This window comes from Amphibalanus amphitrite, unplaced genomic scaffold (genome assembly GCF_019059575.1).
Source record: "Amphibalanus amphitrite isolate SeventyFive unplaced genomic scaffold, NRLGWU_Aamphi_draft 000635F_arrow, whole genome shotgun sequence".
In the NCBI taxonomy this organism is placed as follows: domain Eukaryota; kingdom Metazoa; phylum Arthropoda; class Thecostraca; order Balanomorpha; family Balanidae; genus Amphibalanus; species Amphibalanus amphitrite.
In genome coordinates, this window is record NW_024882129.1 from 140648 (window position 1) to 160933 (window position 20286).

Genomic DNA, 20286 nt, shown 5'->3' on the forward strand with positions numbered 1-20286 from the left:
CGCAGGGCTACAAGTTTTCATAGTGAGCGTCACGCTTGCATTCCGCTGCGAGATTCACACTCATGCAACTCGCTCCCGCAACTCGTTCGCGCTCACTTTCATCCAAACAGGAGGGCCAAACAGGAGGGTGGGTGAGCGAATGGAACGGAACACAGCGACTGCGTGCTAGTATCGGACAATTTCAGCCCGGCACGCGGTGGCGTGCGTTCGGGCCGTGTTTTGAACACTGTTCGTGTCCCCACTACTGCTGATTGTTCCGCTACTGTTTCGATCAGTCCTGGATCGCTGCTGACCGGGTTGTATTGTATGTTGTGCCGTTGCAGCTCCTGAACTCGCTGGCGCGCGATCTGGATCATATGCTGAACGATCTGTGCCATGACCCCGAGACAGGCCGCGCCAGCAACAACAAGAACAACAACAATCCGACCAGGTGAGTTCCTGGACGACGGTCATCTCCCATTAGCTTATATCTTTCAGGCAGGTTATTGAGGCTATAACATTTAGTTACGCAATATTTACCATTTGCATTTTATGTTTATCTTAGGCCATCTGACCAATAGGTAGACCTAAGCCATTCAAAATATGTTCACAGCGTACCAACGGAGTAAACCAAACATAGTTGACAGGGCCGAGTTCTATCTAATTTCTCAATATTTTAAACCTGAGTCCGTTTGTCCAGCTCTACCGGGCATCCGCCGGACACCACAGTGGCCCATGCATCACCCAAACGGCCGTGGCCGGCGGTATCGGTCAGGAGATCGCCGCTGACCGTGCCAAGCTCGCCCTGTCGAATCCGATCGGCGGCGCTCCCCGTTCCAGCTGCCAAGCCCCACAGTGCAGTGAGAGGGACGGACGCTTTGTGGGTCTGTCTGCCCCACTGGCATGGCTGTGAGCGTGTCACAAAGCGACCACCGAGTGTCACAAAGCCTTCACACTGACAACGAGGGAGTGTGCTCGCTGATACCGCCGTAAGCACATTGCCTTGTCAGCAGCGGCGCTAGGCAGACGCCGTTTGCAAAAGTTGTTGCGAAGTTGCTGAGCTTTAAACTGACGTATCAACCATTCCGACAGGTCCAGGAAGCTCCTATGACGAATAGCAGACCCGCAGCGGCCACTCAAAAACACTCAAACTTGTCGGATGCTCTTAGCAAAGCTGTACGGTAGAAAGGTTGCGACGGCTGCGATATATCGTGCTGTTTTCCACCCTCTTGGAAAACAAACAGATGGCAGAGGCATCCGCCGAGACGGAATCAAAGAATTCAATAGCCTTGCCGGCGTGCCGACGGCGGCACTTTCCGCCAACTCGTAACCGGTCGGGCTGGCCGGCCGACGGGCCACTTCGGAGGATGGCGGCACAAAACGCGACCGTAAACCCCGCCGGCTGCCTTCAGACGCTTCCTAAAGCCGAAGAAATAAACTCCACAGGCGGACTAAGCGCCGGCCACGCCGGAACCATGCTGGCCAATGTCGGAATGATTGCGCTTTACGGCCGGCCGTCCGCCGCTCCATTGCCGACAGTTGGTCGGAAGGCCGCGCCGGCTCCCCGGGCAATCAGCGCTGGAGTGATCAGTCAGTTGACCAGAGTCTTTCGCCGGCTTTCTGGGATATCAGTGCAGTACTGATCAGTCAGCCTGTCGACCAGAACCTTTTGTCGGCTTTCTTAGATTTCAGTGATGCACTGACTCGTCAGTGGCCACACAGTGAGGTCAGATCAGAGACACCGATTGGTGGCCTCGCTCGGCTTTAGACGCCCTCAGAGGCCATCCCAATCAGCTCAGGCGAGGAGTTAAATTTGTCCTCAGGCCTCTTTGTGTGTTCAGCTGAAACTTTGGCGCAGTGAATTTGACTCAGATGAATTGGACACGGCACTTCCTGGATTAAAGTGTAATTTGGCGAAGTCCCGGTTCACTGGAGTAAAGATTAACAATGACATTTTATCTCTGTAACTGTTGGACGTGATCGATCTTATGTACCGATATCGTGCGAAAGCGAACTACACTTGATTTAATGCACCGTAACTATTGTGTCTTAAACTGTCGAAGTGCTTACGATAACGTCAACGTAGAGGCAAAGGAACACTTTGTTGCCGAGACATGCTAGATTAAAAAAAAAATCAACAAATAGAGAACCGGCTCTCAATCCAGTCTCCATACTTATAAGAAATATACATGAGCCAAATACAAAAAAGAGAAATTTATCAAACAAACATGCCAGTCTCCAAAAAGCGAACTGTTAAACCGTCTATTTATCCGTTGTCCAATGACCATATTGAGACGTTGAGCCGTTCACAGTCTGTAGACTGTAAGTCATCTGTATATCGTCCAGCCTTTCACGTCCATAGGCCACCTCCCAACCGTCCAAATTCATTGGTCGTCCCGTCATCCGTCCATTTTCATCCATCGCCCACCGGCTCATGTGTATTTCTATTATGTTCGCTAAACGTTTATATTTACGACGTGGTTGTCGCGACCCAGGAAATGGGCATTGAATGGATATGTGTATCTATCTGCATCTGTAAATGTATCGACTATCCTCCACCGTCCAACCATCCACGATCCCGTGTCGTTCTGTCCACCGTCCAGCCGTCGAGACACGCTGACACACCGGAGGGCGGCAGCCTCCTGAATGCCGCTTCCGGTGGCCGCCGCCGGCCCGCCGGACCCGGGCCGGATCCGGTGGACAATTTACAGCGCCCGTAACGGCCGACTTTCAATGAGAGACCCGCTGGCCGCCCCGTCCCCACCCCGGCGCGAGCCGTCACGTTCCCTGCCGCTCTGAAAGCGACCAGTTCCGCCACCGCCCCCGCCCTTAACAGCCGACTGTTTTCTCCTTTCCGGCGTTGCCAGTCGTAAAGAAGGCTACAATTCGGCCGACTGTCACCGTCGCGCCGATATTAGACGCTGGACGGTCCAGTAGGATTTTTTCCGACGTGGCTCTTTTTCAGTGTGTATGGGAAGGCGAGAGGGCAGGGCAGGCGCAGACTGGATGCGCGACCAATGCCGGTAGTGACGTCATAACTCAATCTTATTTCGCCGCAGGGGTTGTGGCTCGGATGTCTGCAGAAAATTAGATCATTTCATCCCCTTTGTGCTTGTGTTGGGGCGGCGTGGCGACCGTTGCCCAGCAACGGTTTGTATATCGCAGGATCCGCATCAAATAGATGAGAGGTCGGTATTGAGGTTAGGCTGTGAGTATGTCGTCCATTCGTCTCATGATAAGCTACATAAATAGTTACAGCGGTATCTCGATAGAAATCTCCTGATATCGGTTTTCTCGTCGTCCACATTTACATCACCAGGATGGTCTTTATACTGAATGGTGTTTCACATCATTCCTAGCTTCACAAAGAATGCACGCAACCAAGTCATTTAGCGCTGATTGCAAGCATGTGTACATCCACAAACATAGCTTGCGGCTTATTTGTACTTCGTTCGCCACTTAACATTGGACGCATTTTTACTACGTGGTTCTTTTCAACTGACTGCATAAGGAATGCTCTCATCATCGCACGAAATATAGCCACATCACTTACACTCTCATCTCACTTCCAACCCATAGCATTCAAACGAAGCCGACAATGTAACCGAGTCATTTCGCGGCTGCGATCGCAGACATTTGTACAGTCGTGTACAGGTTGATGGTCCCCTACTCTTTATCCACCGGGTTCCTATGGCTCAGCATTGGCAGCAGCCGCCTGGTACCGGTAGGCTGTGCCGCATGACCCGAGAGTGAAGCGGCACAGTCTACCCACGCCGTTTGACATCGGCTCGGGTCGCCGGGTGGAGCGCTTTGTAGACCAACTGTCGTGTCAGACCAGCGCGGGGGAGGGGCTCGTCTCGGTGGTTGGCGTGGGCTGGCGAGTGGTGTGGGGCGTGTTGGTGGACCATGGGGGCTGGGCGGGTGTGTGTGGTCACTTGCTGCATTGCACATTTTGCGTCGCTTAACAATTGCATTCCTGTTTTTGCTAAGCACAATGCACGGAAGACCCAGCGAATATAATTTTCTTGTGCATTGTGCAAAACGTGATTTGGCACGGTATCGAGGCAACCATAGGTATTGTGCCACATATATGCATTTTAGGCAATACGCTTATGAAAATGGTAGATTGATCGGATTGATCCTGGATGTCAATTCGTATGCTAAATGTCGACATGTATTAAATGAACGAATGAATGAATCAATTAATCAATCGACAATCGACATGTAAATATAAAACCGTATAAATGGCTCGCAACCACTAAAATCAAACCAGATCCTAACTGGGAAAAGTAGCCGGAGCCCCGATGAGGCTCGAACCGGGACTCCACGTTGAAAGTTTTACCAATGCTCATCATCATTCCACCAAGCTAGAGCGACCGGCACCCGAAACCACAAAAACATTCATTGACTTTGCTGCCGACCTCCCGGCCCCGCCGCCCGTCAGGCCAGACTTTGCCCCGGCCGTGGCCACCATCCGGTGTAGCTCAGCGTAGGAGTGCTAGACTGTCAAACAGACCGGTTGTGAGAGGCCCGGTTCAAGACGCTTCGCGTGCTAGATGTTTATTTCTGTGTCCGAGGCTATGCGATTAGTCCACTTTTCAGAAAGATTATTTGGTGACAGGTCTGTTTTCTTTCTTTGCTGCAATTCATGAGAAGACCGTATGGACCCTTCCCTGTCCTTCCGCACCCCACTTGGGAGATGGGTGTTTGAACCCCCCTGGGTTTTGTGAATATCTCTAAAGCGAATTTTTGGAGGGTGGATTACGATCGGTTCTATGCGACAAGTGACCACACACACCCAGCCCGAGGGCGGTGTTTCACGGGCTGCTGCTACCACGCTGCTATCAAATTGCGCGAGCTGACGTCACACTTGTGGTAGTGTTGGAGCAATGGGCCTGTTGATGTCTCCATGGAAACCTAATTTGACAAGTCGTAAAATCAGCGTGCTGCTATCACCGGTGAAACAGGGCCCAGGTCCGCTCACTCCCTCCCCACATCACCCCCGCCCCACACCACACTCCAGCCCGCCTCATCCACCGAGCCGAGCCATGACGAGCCTCAGCGCCCCGGGGCGCGACCTGTCAGCGAACCGGCGGGGACGCGGGCCGGTTAGACAGGTTAGACAGGCCTGACCCTTACCCCCCCCCCTCCCCCCAGCCGGTGTAACGCAGCGTCCGGTCAAATCGCTCTACCAGGCGACCCGAGCCGGTGTCATACAGTGTGGGCAGGCTGTGCCGCTTCACTCTCGGGTCATGCGGCACAGCCTACCGGTACCAGGCGGCTGCTGCACCAATGCTGAGCCATAGGAACCCGGTGGATAAAGAGTAGGGGACCATCAACCTGTACACGACTGTACCACCACTAACACACATCAGTGCCTCTTTGTACCGCTCGGCGGCAGGGGGCATTGATAAATCACACATCGTCTCCGTTCAAATGCACAGCCGTGGTCGGCCGGTGAGATATAGGAACGCTGGCTTCATTTTGCCACCATTAGTCACAAACGCCGGCCGCCGCCGTCCAGCCTGCGGCGAGCGGAATGCATACCAAGACGCGCTGGGTCTGATCGTCCATAGCGCCCTCACAGCCCAGCTGTCGGGTGAACGGGCGGCCCGGAGTCGCGCTGCAACTAACGCCTGTAAGCCGTCGTGGTATGCCCGGCACCGCATCAATAATGCATGAGAATGGAAACGGGGGATGTTAAGTCGGAATTGCTCATTAAGGCAGAATGATCATGCCGTAACGGGTGGCCCTCGGCTTTGCCGCCCGACTTAAACACCTGCTGGTGAGCATATGTGTGAGACGGTATCGCGGGTAGCATCGGCATCGGCTGCCATCGGGTGGTCTCATAGCCCGTATAGATCAGCTGAAAAATGCAGGGACATACCGGGATGGGGAATAGCGGCGCAACGGCCGGGTCCACAGTGTGCGTGCGTGATATGATAGTGTGCTGTGAAGCAATATTTGAATCGATTTTTGTTGAGGAATAATGTCCACACTGTGCATTAGGGTTCCTACTTAACTTACTGCTGAAAATTCCGGTTTGAATACAACGTTCAATTGGTTGCATCATTAATAATTGGAAACGAAACCTATAATGCTAATTTGATGTAGCCAATGCAGATTGTTTCAAGCTTGCATGCTACAATAATTAAATAGTTTGGGGCCCGATTGAGTTGTATGACTTGGATCTCTGTAAAACAAAACAATGTCAGAATAAAGTATGAATGGTGCGGTGACCTATCTACCAGGCACACATCCCCAAGACTTCCGGTCAGCTAGCAATTACCATATTCATAGATATATCTACATATCTGGAGCGTTTCACCGGGGAACAGTGCGCCATTGATAACTATCACGGCCATTACTACGGCCTGGAACGTGGCAGAGGTCAGTGGCCCCGTTTAACATTTATCAGATGCACAGGGTGGACCCACGGCGCCGAAACAAACGACTTCACTTTTTAACTTATCACTTATGAGTAGTTGAGGCTCCTAAAGCGTGGCTTACTGTGAACGGAATATGATGTGGGCTACATACGATTTCAAGCCGGTAACGAATGTCAATTCTATCGTTTCGTAGACAGGTCCGCATGGTAGCAGCTTGGGAACTGCCATACCATAATGCTCTTTAGAAAAAGAGCACCGTGGCGGTACCTCGGAAAGAGGAGCTTTGCGATGGGTCTCCGTACAACAGGAGTATCTTGAGGTTATCCTTCCCCATCTTCAAGCCAGTATCACCATCGTTCCCAAACTCATGAACAGTGAGCAGTGAGCATTGAGCACCTGTGCCCCCCCCTCCCACTTCTTCTACCCCGGCGGACGGCTGCGGAAGCACGGTGCGGCCGCCCATTTGGCACTGCCGCCAGTCTGGCACGCGCCGCGCGCCGTGTAGCACGCCGGCGCGCCGCTTCTGTCTTCTCGCCAGCTGACAGCCGGACGACGCTTATCCAATTACAGCGCGCAGTAAGCGACTCCGCCGCGCCACAAACACGGCAACCGCGCCGTAAACGCCGCTGTCGCACTCTTACGGTGGAAAGTCGTCGATCAGTCAGAGAGGGTCACACCTGTGTCGGAACGGTTATGGGCATTTCCCAATGCGCAATAAGTACTGGGAGGTTAGAAAACAGTGCCATCGGGGGCTGATCCTAACGGTGTCGACTAAAGGTTGAAGCCGATGCACACTGAATGTTTCCTCCATGCATTCCATGCACTCCCATATTACGGTCAGCTTGCATTATTTTGCAATATTCCTGAACACGTGAGCAATTTTCAAGTTCCTGTTTCCTGGAGAGCCGTCAGCCATTCTAGTCTGCATTGTCCCCAAAATACTGACTCGAAGTCGTGTGGTATTACCATCTTCACCTTTCTGAATCACGTGACCTCTTGGCATACCTAGCCCCAGTCACGTGATCTCAATGGAGCTTCCAGTGCGGATGCTGTGCGGGGAGACGACGCCGGGGGCACCGGTGAGGTAAACACAACAGGGCTCTGTTTGCTTTGAGAAGGAGCGGCGCCACGTGGCTGCACGAGAGGGGGCGGGGCGGAGGAGAAGAGGAGGTGGGGAGGGGTGGGGAGGGGTCGGGGAGGGGCGGGGCATGTCAATGGCCCGGGGCGGTGCTCGGCAGAGGGCGAACGCAGATTGCCGAACAACGAGAGCCTGTCAGGGGCGGCGAGACAAAAACGGGCAGAGAAAGAGGGGAGATACTCCCAGGGGAGAGAGGGTGAGAGGGAATGATGACGTGCTGCGGATAATGGGAGTATAGGTATGACTGATGATCGGAGCCGGAAGGTTCCGGGCTGGCCAGAGTCGGAGTGTGAAGGTATAAACAAAGGCAAAAAGGGATACAGTTTCGCTTTGCAGAGGAAAGTATGCGGGTTATTTATTGAAACATGGTAGCGTGATGCTCAACAAATATCTAAGGTAAATATCACAAATATCACCTTTCCAAATAACTTAAATGTTGCAAGATTCTAAAAAAAAACTAATCAAGTTTGAAAATAAGGAACAGTTTAACTTGGTATCAAAAACTTTGAACGCATACAACTTGTCCATTGCGTGGTTTTCAATCTACTTTGGCCATTTGCCAAGGTCTCGGCACCGACGAATACGTGAGTAGAGGTAAAAAGGCACGCTTCCTACATCTGATCTCCTAAAGTAGCCAATGGATAGTACGATAGCTTTTAACGACTTACATGGCTCATATCGATAAAATTTGTCTCATTATTCCCCAAACCATTTATGGCACATATAATCTTATCTTGGTTATGTGATTCCTTATAAATAAAACAAATACCTGTAATACTGGTCACCTGAGGCTTCCATGGAACGAACAACGGGTGCCTAATGCCTAATGGAGTGCCCATTTTGGGTTCAAATCCAATCTGGTTTTATGTCCGGATCGGGCGTAGGTTTCAGGTTAAACATGGCGATATTTAGCAGTCGGGATGTTATCTGGTTTAGCGTATTGTTATTTAGTTGCGTCATGGTTTCATCAGTTGTTTAATTTACTCGCTCTGGAACGCCCCATGGGTGCATCACGGTTCTGGGTTGCATCAAACCGCGTCAATGGTAATGTTGGCATCTGGCGGTGCATTGTTTCACGTTTGCATGGTTATATCGATATGATGCGCACTGCACAGTGCATACAACACATGCTTGAATGGGTCCTTATTTGTCCATGATTTCCGGCAAAAAAAAAACAGCACATATGTATAGATAGTATGGTAGATTACAAATTTTGTCTCGCCAAGTTAATGAAGAAATAGGCGGTTTCTTCACGAAGCACACAACGCTGAGTGTTACGCTCCGTCAGCATTGCGTAAGACGTACTGCGGCACAGCATACCCGCAGGCGTTTGTCACTGGTGGCATCTGTTGGCAGAAACGTGAGGCTGGGGTGGCCGCAAATTAGGAGGCTCGCTAGAAAACAAGAGCGTTAAACTATTATCACTGAAGTAAAGCAAGAGTAAAGGGAAACCATCAGCTTCCAATTTCCTTCTTATGAGTTTTATATTTATTTCGCGTATGCTAGGTATATCAGATCAATGTCGCCCAGATGAACTTTCATTGTCTGGAGATCGGTAATAGTTAGGACTTAGGACCGATATTTCCGTATAAAGCTATGCATAACAGCTCTGCACATGCCTACTCAATGATCATAGTCCATCGTATCGAAACTCCTTATGGGAGTCCTTAAGTGGGATCCCACTTAACTCCTTATGGCCATCCCATCGGGACGAAAGTGGGACCGTTTGATTCGTCTCCGGCGAGGTAAACTTTTGGTGCTGGCCTCGGTTCGCTCGGTGCTTCGTGGCACATGCTATTCCGCTTCAAAGTTTCGGTGACACGAAATTTTTTGTCAAGGGTACAGGTCAACCCGAGGTACCTTATCCTCTTTCACATGCCATCCCACTGAATTCCCTACCGCATTCCACGTTCCACGGCTCCACCGTTCCACCATGTGCCAGTCAGCGGTCTCTGCTGATCTGCCGATCTCTAAGATCGACATCTCTAACAGACCGACCCCCCCCCCCCTGTGAGGGGAGTACGACCCGCTAATGACCGGGTGCCAGGCGGCAGCGGCGGCACAACGGTCTCCCGCCGCGCTGCTACCGGGAAGCCCGAGCACAGCTTCCGAGTGCCTCCGTCGTCCCATCTGTACCGCCACATTCCCGACGCATCCCGCGGTCCCTCTGCGAGAACTCCAGAGGCGGTGTCAGGGGAGGGAGGCAGGGGTGAGGACGGGGAGACAGCCACGACCGATGACGACATAGGGCGTGGGAGTTTGAGAATACTTCCGTGATGTGTAATCGCGGTTGCGCAGATTTCTCACGCCGTTGCATGCATGTGCAGCTTGTCAGTTTCTCTTCGCTCGTTAATGTCAGCTTGCATCCGCCACTGTTGGGTGGAATGCGAGCGGTCCAGGTGGACAACAGGCTGAATCAGCGACGGTGTACGTCGAACCGACATCATCGCTCTTCCGAGTCGGCGCGTTACAATTCCTCGAATTGCCGGGAGCCGCACTGAGCGGTTACTTCCCGTGCCAGTCATGATACCGGCCAGCACCACGGGGCGCCGGGACTTCAGGTCCGGCTGGGAAGGATACAACTCGTGGAACGACGCTGGGAAACTGCGGATACTCCGCAATGCGCCGACGCGTGACCAAGGCCGGGCCGTGAGGGCAAAAACCACGCCCGAGTGGGGTAGCAGCCGCTGCGGCCGGAACAACACCCCGGGGTTTCGGGCGGTCACTTCAAAGGCCGGCTGATTGGAGGCGGGCCCACTCCCTACCAGCGCTGGTCATCACAACCGGGCGCATTCCACTCGAGCTGAGTCGGCACGCAGCGATGGCCCCTAAATCTCGCGCCGTCGCAATCTCGCCCCAGGACGCTGTGAGGTGACCACGAAGCGATACTTCCTCCCAGGAAACGAGTGCTTAGTCGGCGCAGTGTCGCTAAACAAGCGACACTTGCGGCGCGCTCGCGGCGTTTACGAGCGCCGCCCTGATCGGGTGATCAGCTGGGCGTTGTGACGTCACGCTCAGGTGACGTCACGGCTCGAGTGCCGCCCTGAAGTGCTCGTGGCTGCAGTTACTCAGTGGTAGCCGGAGTGACGCGGTGGTTGGTAGCGCTGTGGCGTGGTTAGTGTGGTCAGTGGTGCATGGAACACGAAGTGTTGTTCGAGCCACATCGGAGTGCTGCTGCGGTAAAGCAACGTTCAAGGGTTCAAGGTTCAACGTTCAGCATATTCACTGCACTGGGACAGTGTTGATAGACTGGTGACGTCCTTTGCGACATGAGCGTCTGTGAAAACAAATTGTAAATTAAAACAGCATCCCTGAAGACCCCGTGCAGCTGACATTCTCCTCTGACGACGTCACGGGTGAGTTCACCTACCACGGCCGAGTTGACCTTTCTCACGGCTTCCCAGAATTCCTCACGGACGGCACATCAGTATTCCTGAGCGCCCGCCCGACGCCGTCTGTATGCCCCGGCCGCCCACTCACGCACATTTGTCGCTCACACGCACCCTGTTTGCACGCACAGTGCGTGTGTTTGTTTAGGCCACATGCCGCAGCTGACTGCGTTTTGTGGGTCAGCCGCAACATATTTCTGGTGGTGTTTTTCTGTGCGTAAATTGTGACATGTTTGGTTTGCATGCATCCAAAAGTTTCACTCTTTATACGTTCGCTCTCAGCTAAGCCGTTCTGGTGAGCATTTGTACGGTTTGATCCGGGAATCTCGGGGCAACGTCCACAAGCGGTCGACAGTAAGCGTTGACAAACGATTGACTGTTTGCTGGCGATAAGCGGTCCGCTCCCAACAGCCCCCAAGTCCATATTTGGGGGCGACTTGTGTGCGTACGACCAACGTACTAGCCGCGGGGTATGTACCGCCGGCTCGACGCGGTCGATGAACGCTCATTTAGACCGGTTCCGCCGATACGGAGTGCTCGGGGACATCTTATCTCTGGCCATTACTACCGGTCCTGATAGGCGAGCGGAACTCTCCCTCTCCGCTCCCCTGGCAACCGCTGCCTTCCGTCGCCTAGCCAAGAGTCGCCAATCTCCTCCCTTCCCTCCGCCATATCCACCCAAGCTCTTATTGAAATCGGGCCCAATTTCGGCGATTAATGCTGGCTGGCCGGCGGCCACAGTAGGTGAATGTCCGCTCGAATCGACGGCCATCTCATTTCGAAATTCCTGCCGTCTATCGGGCGTCGATATCGCTTTTCTTGCGGCCCGGCGCGGGCAACCCCGCCCACAGGCTGTCTGTGTTTCGTAGGTAAGGGCGGGTCGGGACGGGGAGGAGCGGGAGGCGACGGGGAAGGGCGACCCGAGCGGCTGGGCCGGAACGGAATGTGCCGGTCACGGCGGGTTGGGAAAGGGCAGCCGGGACGGGGTCCGCTGAGGTTCACCGTCCAGTTTGCACTACCGTGCTAAGTGGACTGCAATTTGCATACAGTGCTTTGTTTGCACTGTTACGCCAGACACGAATCAGTGCTGCATTTGACTTACAAAAGCATAAACACCGGTGGCCTTTATTGCATTGCAGACCACATTGGATTGTGTTATCAAATCATTGAACGCGGCGCCCACCAATAAAAGTCAGGTGTTCTGATAACGAACGTCACATCAGGCTTACCTCAATGACCTCCAGTGGCAGGTCCCTTGCAAATAGAAGCACAGTCGCGTCTAACAAATTGAATAATGGATGGCTGCCCCACGTCTGGCAGGCGTCTGGTGCACTTGCTATCTTTGTTGCTCAATATTGATCAACCTTTGTCCCAGGCAGTCGCTGTGTTTGCCACAGCGGGCCTGGTGCATATTCTGTAGTGCTGTTTTTTCTATGGAGTGACTGGTGACTTGAAGCGCCCGCCTCCTGCATTATACCAACGCCTTGCAGCAGACGGGTGCTCGCATTTGTGGGCGCTACATAAGCATTAAGCAAAAGCAGTAGCACAGATAACAGTAGTACTACTGTTATCTGTGGCAGTAGATATGTTTGACGGCGATCAGAGCATTTATAATCGACTCTATCAGCCCCTTCAGCGAACTGCTTTCGACTAACCCGCTCTTTTAGTGCGGTGCTGCTTGCGAAAGGTGTCACAGCAGAACCTAGTTAAAGCATGAGCGATTTACATCCCCATCTTTCGATGATGTCACGATACGGAAATTCGATGTGCCGCATGTATCAAGGAGAAGAGGTGCAATGTTGGAGTAGATTTTGCATCTCGCGTAAATCATCATGTGACCGCCCATACCCCATATGTCATACATTTGACGGTTGTGTTCCTTATCCAGGTTGTGGTAAGAGCAGCATTCGCTGAAGCCCTGGTCGTCAGTAGAAGCACGATAACGGCGGTAATCCACTGGAGAGATTGCAAAGTGACTGAAAAGTGCACCCTCGGAAACATGCTGATGTGGCCAGCAGCTTCCACAAATACCGCAGGAGTCACCATGGCTACTATTGAAGGATTCTACATCACTATGATAACGTGCTTCTCGTTCACTATCCAGTGCCAACTATATCTGTGATGGCTACCATCGTGCGACAGGCAGGTCATTGTCTCACCTGACGATGTCTTCCTGTTCCCCGAACACAAAGACAGGTACATACGGGCGGCTTACGGCAGTCTCCGCCCCCGTCTCTGGTTTCGGCGCCATTAGTTATCACGGACCCCGCTAATGATATGACGTCACTAATGATATGACACTGGTAGCATGGCGACGGTGTCGAGGGAGGGTCGAATGTCCTCAGATGTGCAGGCAAAATGAAAAATGAATAAAATGTGGGAAGATGACAACGCATTAATTAATGGTTTAGTCAAATAAACAAAACCCAGCTTTAGTTCGGGTAGATGTCTGATAATGTTTCGCTAACCGAAAAATGGTGATAATTCTCTATGTCGTGCTATAAATTATGTTCCACTGTGGGATTCAAGCTCCCCGTCCTTTATGCTACATATTTCCTTGGGATAAACATCTTTTCGTGGGAGTGGCGTTAAAAATGGTGGTGATTTTAGCTATTTGCTGATTCATGAGAACGCATATTCAGGTTTGCCCCGAAACGTCATTTATTTGCCACTTAACGTATAAATTAGTGGCGAAATAAATGAAAAGTGTCCATCAAAAGTGAAAGCCACCTTACTTTATATAGGTATAGGGAGCTAGAACTTGGCACAAGTATCAGTTCTCTCGAGTCGATTTTTAGTCACTCGAGCCTGTGCCTCATCACTCGTCACCTCCCGGCCACCATCGTGCCTTCGGTCAGTTCGCCGCCTGACCCTGACCCGGGCGGTCACGCGCGGGGTCGCTCCGCGGTGTGCTGGTCGGCCCACCTGACCTCTGCCCGGCGGGCGGCTGTGGTGTGCCCCAAAACAGTCACTCCGTCGTGACACCAGTGAGATTGCTTGCGAAAGCCGTTCGCGTGCATCAGTGGCTGGGACATAGTGCATCGACTGCAAGCCATGTCTAGTCGCCAGAAGCCCGGTGCGCCTGCCGATGGGAAGGGACAGCGGGGGCATTCCACGTCAAATCAAACACTGAAATCCGTCATCCCCTTCGATTTTTCTGAAAATTTGTAAGCAGACTGGGCATGGTTCAAAACTGAGTTACGTATAATATTTTCGAAATTTGATAACGTATCGCTGAGATATAGGTCATCGAATATAGCGAAAAATGCCACACATCCATTTTTTAAATGGCTATAACTCTGGTTCCTTTCCTGGTATCAAAATGATACTAACAGGGTCTTATAGGCGATTGATAAGGCTTTGATTTTTAATTATAAAATTAAATTGAAGTGACCTTGAAATGCATTTGACCTTCAATTAAAACAGAAAAATCTAAATAGCAAAAAACACGTCACCTTCGATTTGGGTAATTTTTACGTATTATGTCCGTCACAATGTTCCTAACCATCTGTGAAATAATTGGAGTGGGCCATTCATAACTTTCGCGGCAAACGCCGTTTTCATGCATCAACATCACGCAACCGCGCGTGACCTTGAAAGACAGAGTCAAGACATGCTTGCTTGAGTACGCTTTATGAAATGAATGATTGCTGATTAGTGATATCCCAAACTCTGCGAGAATGGAAATGCATAGTCATCGTAGTCAAGCATTCACGTTCCATAGTAAAAGTGTCTCAGGCAAACGGTATTTTGCGGTGAATTTTGAGCCGTGTGGAAATGCATCATGAAGTAAATTCAACGCAAACATTATCACGCAACGATATCTTCACGTCTTTTGATCTTCACTATACGAAAGAAGATACATTTTTTAGTATGTATGGGGAATTTCTAGTTAATCCAATAATAAATAGGTATGGCAGTTAGAGGCCTGCTAAGAGTAACATGTCGCCGGCTGAGGCGGGCTCGGCCGATGCGGGAAACGCAGCAATCACAATTTTGTGTTTACACGTTCATATTTCAATTGTTTACCAACCGATTTCCAAAATTCTTTCACCATAAGATTGCCTGTACATTTTTTAGTCTTCTCACAAAATTTGACGCGAATCGAACGTAATCAGCGGTAGGGAGCGCGATGTAAAGACGGAATCGTTCCGTTCCGTCCCGGCACAGTCTACAATTCAGGCGGCGCGTAGCGGTCGGCGCCGGCTGCCGAGTCGCCGCGTCGCTGCGGCGACAGGATGTTCACTTTACACCGCTATTACTAGAACAGTTGTGAACCGATTTTCTTATTGCTTGCACGATGAGATGTCCAATTCAATTCTTGACAGGTAGCCATAATTAATTTCGCATTAATCTTATGAGATATTGGCGAAAAACAGGAGGGGTGGGCGAAATTCGCTCTTCCCCCTCCACTGCGCGTGCTAACATACGTTTGCATATGTGCAATTTTCTTCAAAACTTATGAATGGCCCACTCTAATTTTTTCACAGGTTGTTAAGAATATGGTAGGCAATAAAATATATGAAAATGAGCCAAATCGAAGGTGACGTGTTTTTTGCTATTTCAATAAATGTGCTTAAGAACAGAGTTAAGCAAATTTCAAGGTCATATATTTAAGTAGGTGCAATTCTAAACAAATGCTTAAGAAATTACCTAAACAGTAAGGTTTATTTCATTCAAATCAAACAAGTACAACCAAAGTTATGGTCGTTCAAAAATACAAAGATGCAACATTTTGTAAAAATTTGATGCCCTATATTTAGAAGACCTGTGGTCAGAATGTGCAAAAAAACATCAATGTAATGTCCGGGGCCACACAGGAACTCGCTCACAAATTTATAATGAAATCGCTGATGGTAAGGTGCAAAACAGCCGATTTTTGTTCGATTTGACGTGGAATGCCCCAGCGGCCACGCAGCCGGTTACCGCCCCACGCCTCTGGCGGTCGGCCGGCCGCCGGCCCGGCTCGGAGCTCGCCGGCCGACCCGACGCCCACTGGGCCCGGCGGCGCCCCCAATCGCAGTGGCGCACTCAGCGGCAGCCGTGGGCAGGTGGACGTCCGGTCCATGGTCAACCGCCTAAATCGTCAGCGGAGCCCAGCCAAACGACAACGAGCGGTCAGTGCCGGTACCAGCTCGGACACATCCGCAGATGATGGAGACTGCAGTACCGACCAGCAGCTGGGTCCAATTCAGCAGTTCTTGCAGCGCGCGCTAGACAAACAGACGGCAGAGCTGACCGAGCGCTTCGAGAACACTGTGGCCGGTCTCAGGGAGGAGATCACCGGGCTCTGTCAGCGAGTCGTCGAGCTGGAGAGCCACGTCAACGACCAGGGCAACGTCATTCAGCAGTTGCACGAAGCCGTCGACTCCCGGGACAGCAGGATCCACTTTATGGAGGATGAACTGGAAGAGCTTCGACGCGAGGGGAACACTCCGTATTTAGTGCTGGACGGCCCTGGCCTCCCTGGCCTACCCCCGGAGCTAGAGGAGGAGCCCTGGAAGGAGGATGTCGCGGCTACCACCAGAGCCGTACTACAGCAGCACGTGCCATCGGTGACAGTTCATGAGGAGGACATCGTGCAATGCTACCGGACGGCGCGAGGCAAGAAAATCGTGTGCCGGTTCGCTAGATGGGGACCCGGTAGCACCCGAGACGCTATCTACGACGCTCGCACTCATCTGCAGAGAGACGGGAATGGAGCCCGACGACAGCCACAAGATCAGATCTACATCAACGAGATGCTGACCACGGGAGCACACAATGCGTTCATGAAGCTGCGTGCCGCGCGTAAGAGAGGTGAAATAAGCAGTGTGCATACCAGGCATGGCCTCATTTACGTGCGCATGATCCCACATGGTCAAAAAATATGCGTGCGGAACCGCATTCAATGCGAACGAGTGCTGCGCGGCGAGTATTGAATAGTGAGTACCGCCGACCGGCGCCGGGAGTGCTGGCGCCGCCCGTGCGCCGGCCTCCCTGCCCGTGGGGTTGGCCGAGGTCACACAGTGCTGAGTCGACGGCCGAGCGGCCGGGGCGGGTGTGCTGGGGGGTGACGTCACGCCGGGATTGCTGGGACGGGACGGTGAGACTCCGGACAGCGCAGTCTGAGGAGGTGAGCATGGGTGGGGAGGGGATCGACGGCTGCCTTTTAGAGGAAGGTCAATATGCGGTGTGTCATTTGGACTTCCCTTATGGCTGGGATGTGTTTGATAGTCCATATAGCTGGTCGCTTTCGTTTATCTCTAGATGCCAGAGTTAAACATTGTTACATTTAACACCAGAGGGTTGAGGTCAATGTCAAAAAGAAGGTCTCTGTTTAGGTTTTTCCATCGGCACTATCCGAATCATATAATAGTGCTACAAGAGTCACACAGCAGTGTGCATGATTACACTTACTGGCAAGCAGAATGGGGTAGCCCCATATATTTGTCGCACGGGCCCAGTACCCACGATGGCGGTGTGGCGGTGTTATTACCCAGATCCCTAACCTTTGATGTCACCGTGTTGCACAACGATAATGATGGCCGGCTTCTCGTCCTTGGTTTTAATCACGAGATTCTTAAATTTGCGCTGCTCGCAGTATATGCACCCACACAGGGACATAGTCAGCAGCAACTCACTTTTTTAAGTAAGATGAAACAAAGGTTAGACGTCATTTACGAGGAAGGTTACACAGAAATTTGTATGGCTGGGGATTTCAATGTCCAGCTTTCTCCCCTAGACATACAAGTAGGTCGATTTAGAAATAAAAGACCGGCGCAAACACTTAGAAGCATGTTAGAGGACTGCAGTCTGGTCGATGTTTGGCGGGAGCGGCATGCAAATACTCGACGGTATACATGGCGAAGATACAATCCGGTGCAAGGATCCCGTATAGACTATATCTTTGTATCTCAGAGCATGTCGGCTAATAGTGTAATTAGAAGGGCTGAGATCAAACCGTGTATTTACAGTGATCACAGTCTTGTTAATCTAGAAATGAGCGTGCACACGAATGATAGAGGTAGGGGCCTGTTCCGCTTCGATAACCGCCTGTTAGAAGACCTACAGTTCGTTCACGAGGCGAGGCAGGAGATTATGAAGGCTAATGGCGGCCAGGGACTCTATGAGGGAATTGTTGATCTGGGATTAAAAATAGAAATGTTACTAAGTGAGATCAGGGTGCGTAGTATGAAAATTAGTAAACATAAGGCTCAAGAAAGACGAAAAGAATATAATGCACTCATTGGCGACTTGGATAAGCTTCAACAAGAGATAGCGGAAAACCCATCAGCTGAGCGAGTAGATAGGTGCAGAGCGTTACAAGAAACCTTGGACCGAGCGGAAGAAGAAAAAGGTAAGATTGCCATGATACGATCGGGGGCTAGGTGGTTAGAAGAAGGGGAGAGGCCAACAAAATACTTTTTGAGGCTATGCGAACGTAGAAACAAAGAGAAAAGTATACATGTTTTGCAGCGAACTGACGGGGAAATTATCACAGGAAATAGAGAAATTCTTAATTATTGCAAGGATTATTTCGAAGGCTTGTATGCCACTCAAGCTTTGGCTGACGGGCCGCCCGATGTGGCCCGTTTTCTGATACCCGCAGATTTTCCCAGACTGAGCCAGGCAGATAGAAGAAAATGTGATGGCGACATAAGTAAACAGGAATGTGAAATAGCATTAAAAGGGATGATGAATAATAAAGCCCCGTCCGTCTCCGGATTCTCTAAGGAATTTTTCCTACACTTTTGGCAAGAAATGGGTGATCTCGTTGTTTTATACATCAACCAGGCTAGGGAAGAGGGTACTTTTTTCATCACCCAGCGTAGGGGAGTAATAACTCTAATCCCAAAGAAAGGCGACCCCAAGCTTATCCAGAATAAACGACCAATTTGTTTACTCGATATCATCTACAAGATAGTGGCGAAGGTTCTAGCAAATCGCACGATGTCGGTCATTCGCGACATCGTGTCGCCGGATCAGACAGGGTCAATACGCGGTAGGTATATTGGGACGAACCTCCGAACCATCGCTGATGTGATTCATTACACTAACGCGGACAAGCTAGAAGGAATAATTATGGCCCTCGATTTCCGCAATGCTTTCAATAGTGTTGAGCACGCGTTTCTGTATGAAGTTTTAAAACTGTTTAACTTCGGCGAAAATTTCATTCAATGGGTTAAACTTTTGCACAACAGAAACGAGTTAGCCGTCATCAACAACGGGTTCACCTCACCATGGTTCTCAGCAGGTAGGGGACTACAGCAGGGATGTCCAATGAGTGGGCTACTCTTCGCACTCGTGCTAGAAACTCTAGCCATTAAGATCCGTAGCGCGAACGAGGTCCGAGGTATTAATGTATCGGGCGAGATTTTCAAGTCAACTCAATACTGCGACGATATGACCTTATTTGTACAGGACCACGTATCTGCCGTTAAAGCCATTGCCTTGGTTCGGGAATTCGGCAATTTGTCTGGGCTAGAATTAAACATGAGGAAGTGTGAGTTTATGTGGGTTGGCTCAAAGAAAGACTGCGAGCAAACAATCTGTGGATGCTCACCAGTTAAAAAAACGAAAATTCTCGGTGTATGGTTTAGCGCTACCCAGAATTGTGCACCTATCAATTTTGAAGCCATCGACTCACGGGTTAAAGGCACGCTCCAAGACTGGTCACAAAGAGCACTCACCCTAAAAGGGAAAATAACGGTTGCAAAAGCCCTAGTAGTTTCTCAACTCGTGTATCACATGGTTGTCACAAGAATGGAAGAAAAGCATTTGGCCATGATACAGAGCCACATCATGAACTTTCTGTGGCGAGGACGGCCGCCCAAGGTGGCCAAATCGACGATCATCATGCCCGTCGAAAAGGGGGGATTAAATGCACCGGACCTGTTATTAACCAATAAGGCGTGCAGAATATCTTGGCTTGGTAGGATGGCAAGGCATAAGGGAGCAACGTTTGTGAAAGCATTGCAAAATAGGCTAGGGTTTAGGCTCGGCAATGTTTTAAACACAGACTTTGAAGAACGCTGGCTAATTAACAGACAGGTCCCGGATTTTTATAAAGAAATGCTACTCTGGTTTCGGAGCATACACCCAGCGAAAACTCCTGAATGCGGTAAAGCAGTTAGGCAACAGCTGTTATGGCAAAATAAGGCACTCAAAGTCAATAATAAGACTTTATTCAACAAGCAACTAGTTAGAGCGGGAATTTGTCTAATAGAAGACATCGTGGACGAGATGGGCGTCATCATAAGCTGGGAATCGTTTTTACTTCGACACGGCATCCGCATCAACCCAATAACATATATGGGATGGTGTCGAGCCATCCCGGCTAGTTGGAAACGATTAATGCGCGGCAGCTGCCAACTGTCACCCGAAGATCGAGACTCAATGCCGTCACTCT

The 20286-nt window shown here is 50.9% G+C and overlaps 1 protein-coding gene across 3 annotated transcripts in view; it reads left to right on the forward strand.

Annotated features, from left to right (window-relative positions):
* The window catches only part of LOC122363697 (protein sprint-like), an 80687-nt gene that overhangs the window by 23826 nt on the left and 36575 nt on the right, over nt 1-20286 (forward strand). For 2 of the 3 annotated variants that reach the window (XM_043333236.1, XM_043333235.1), the window contains exon 2: nt 324-430. In XM_043333236.1, coding sequence (XP_043189171.1) covers nt 324-430 — 107 coding nt within the window. Of the gene's footprint in view, nt 1-323; nt 431-16484; nt 17011-20286 lie in introns of those variants that run through there. The other variant, XM_043333237.1, reaches the window with a different exon arrangement.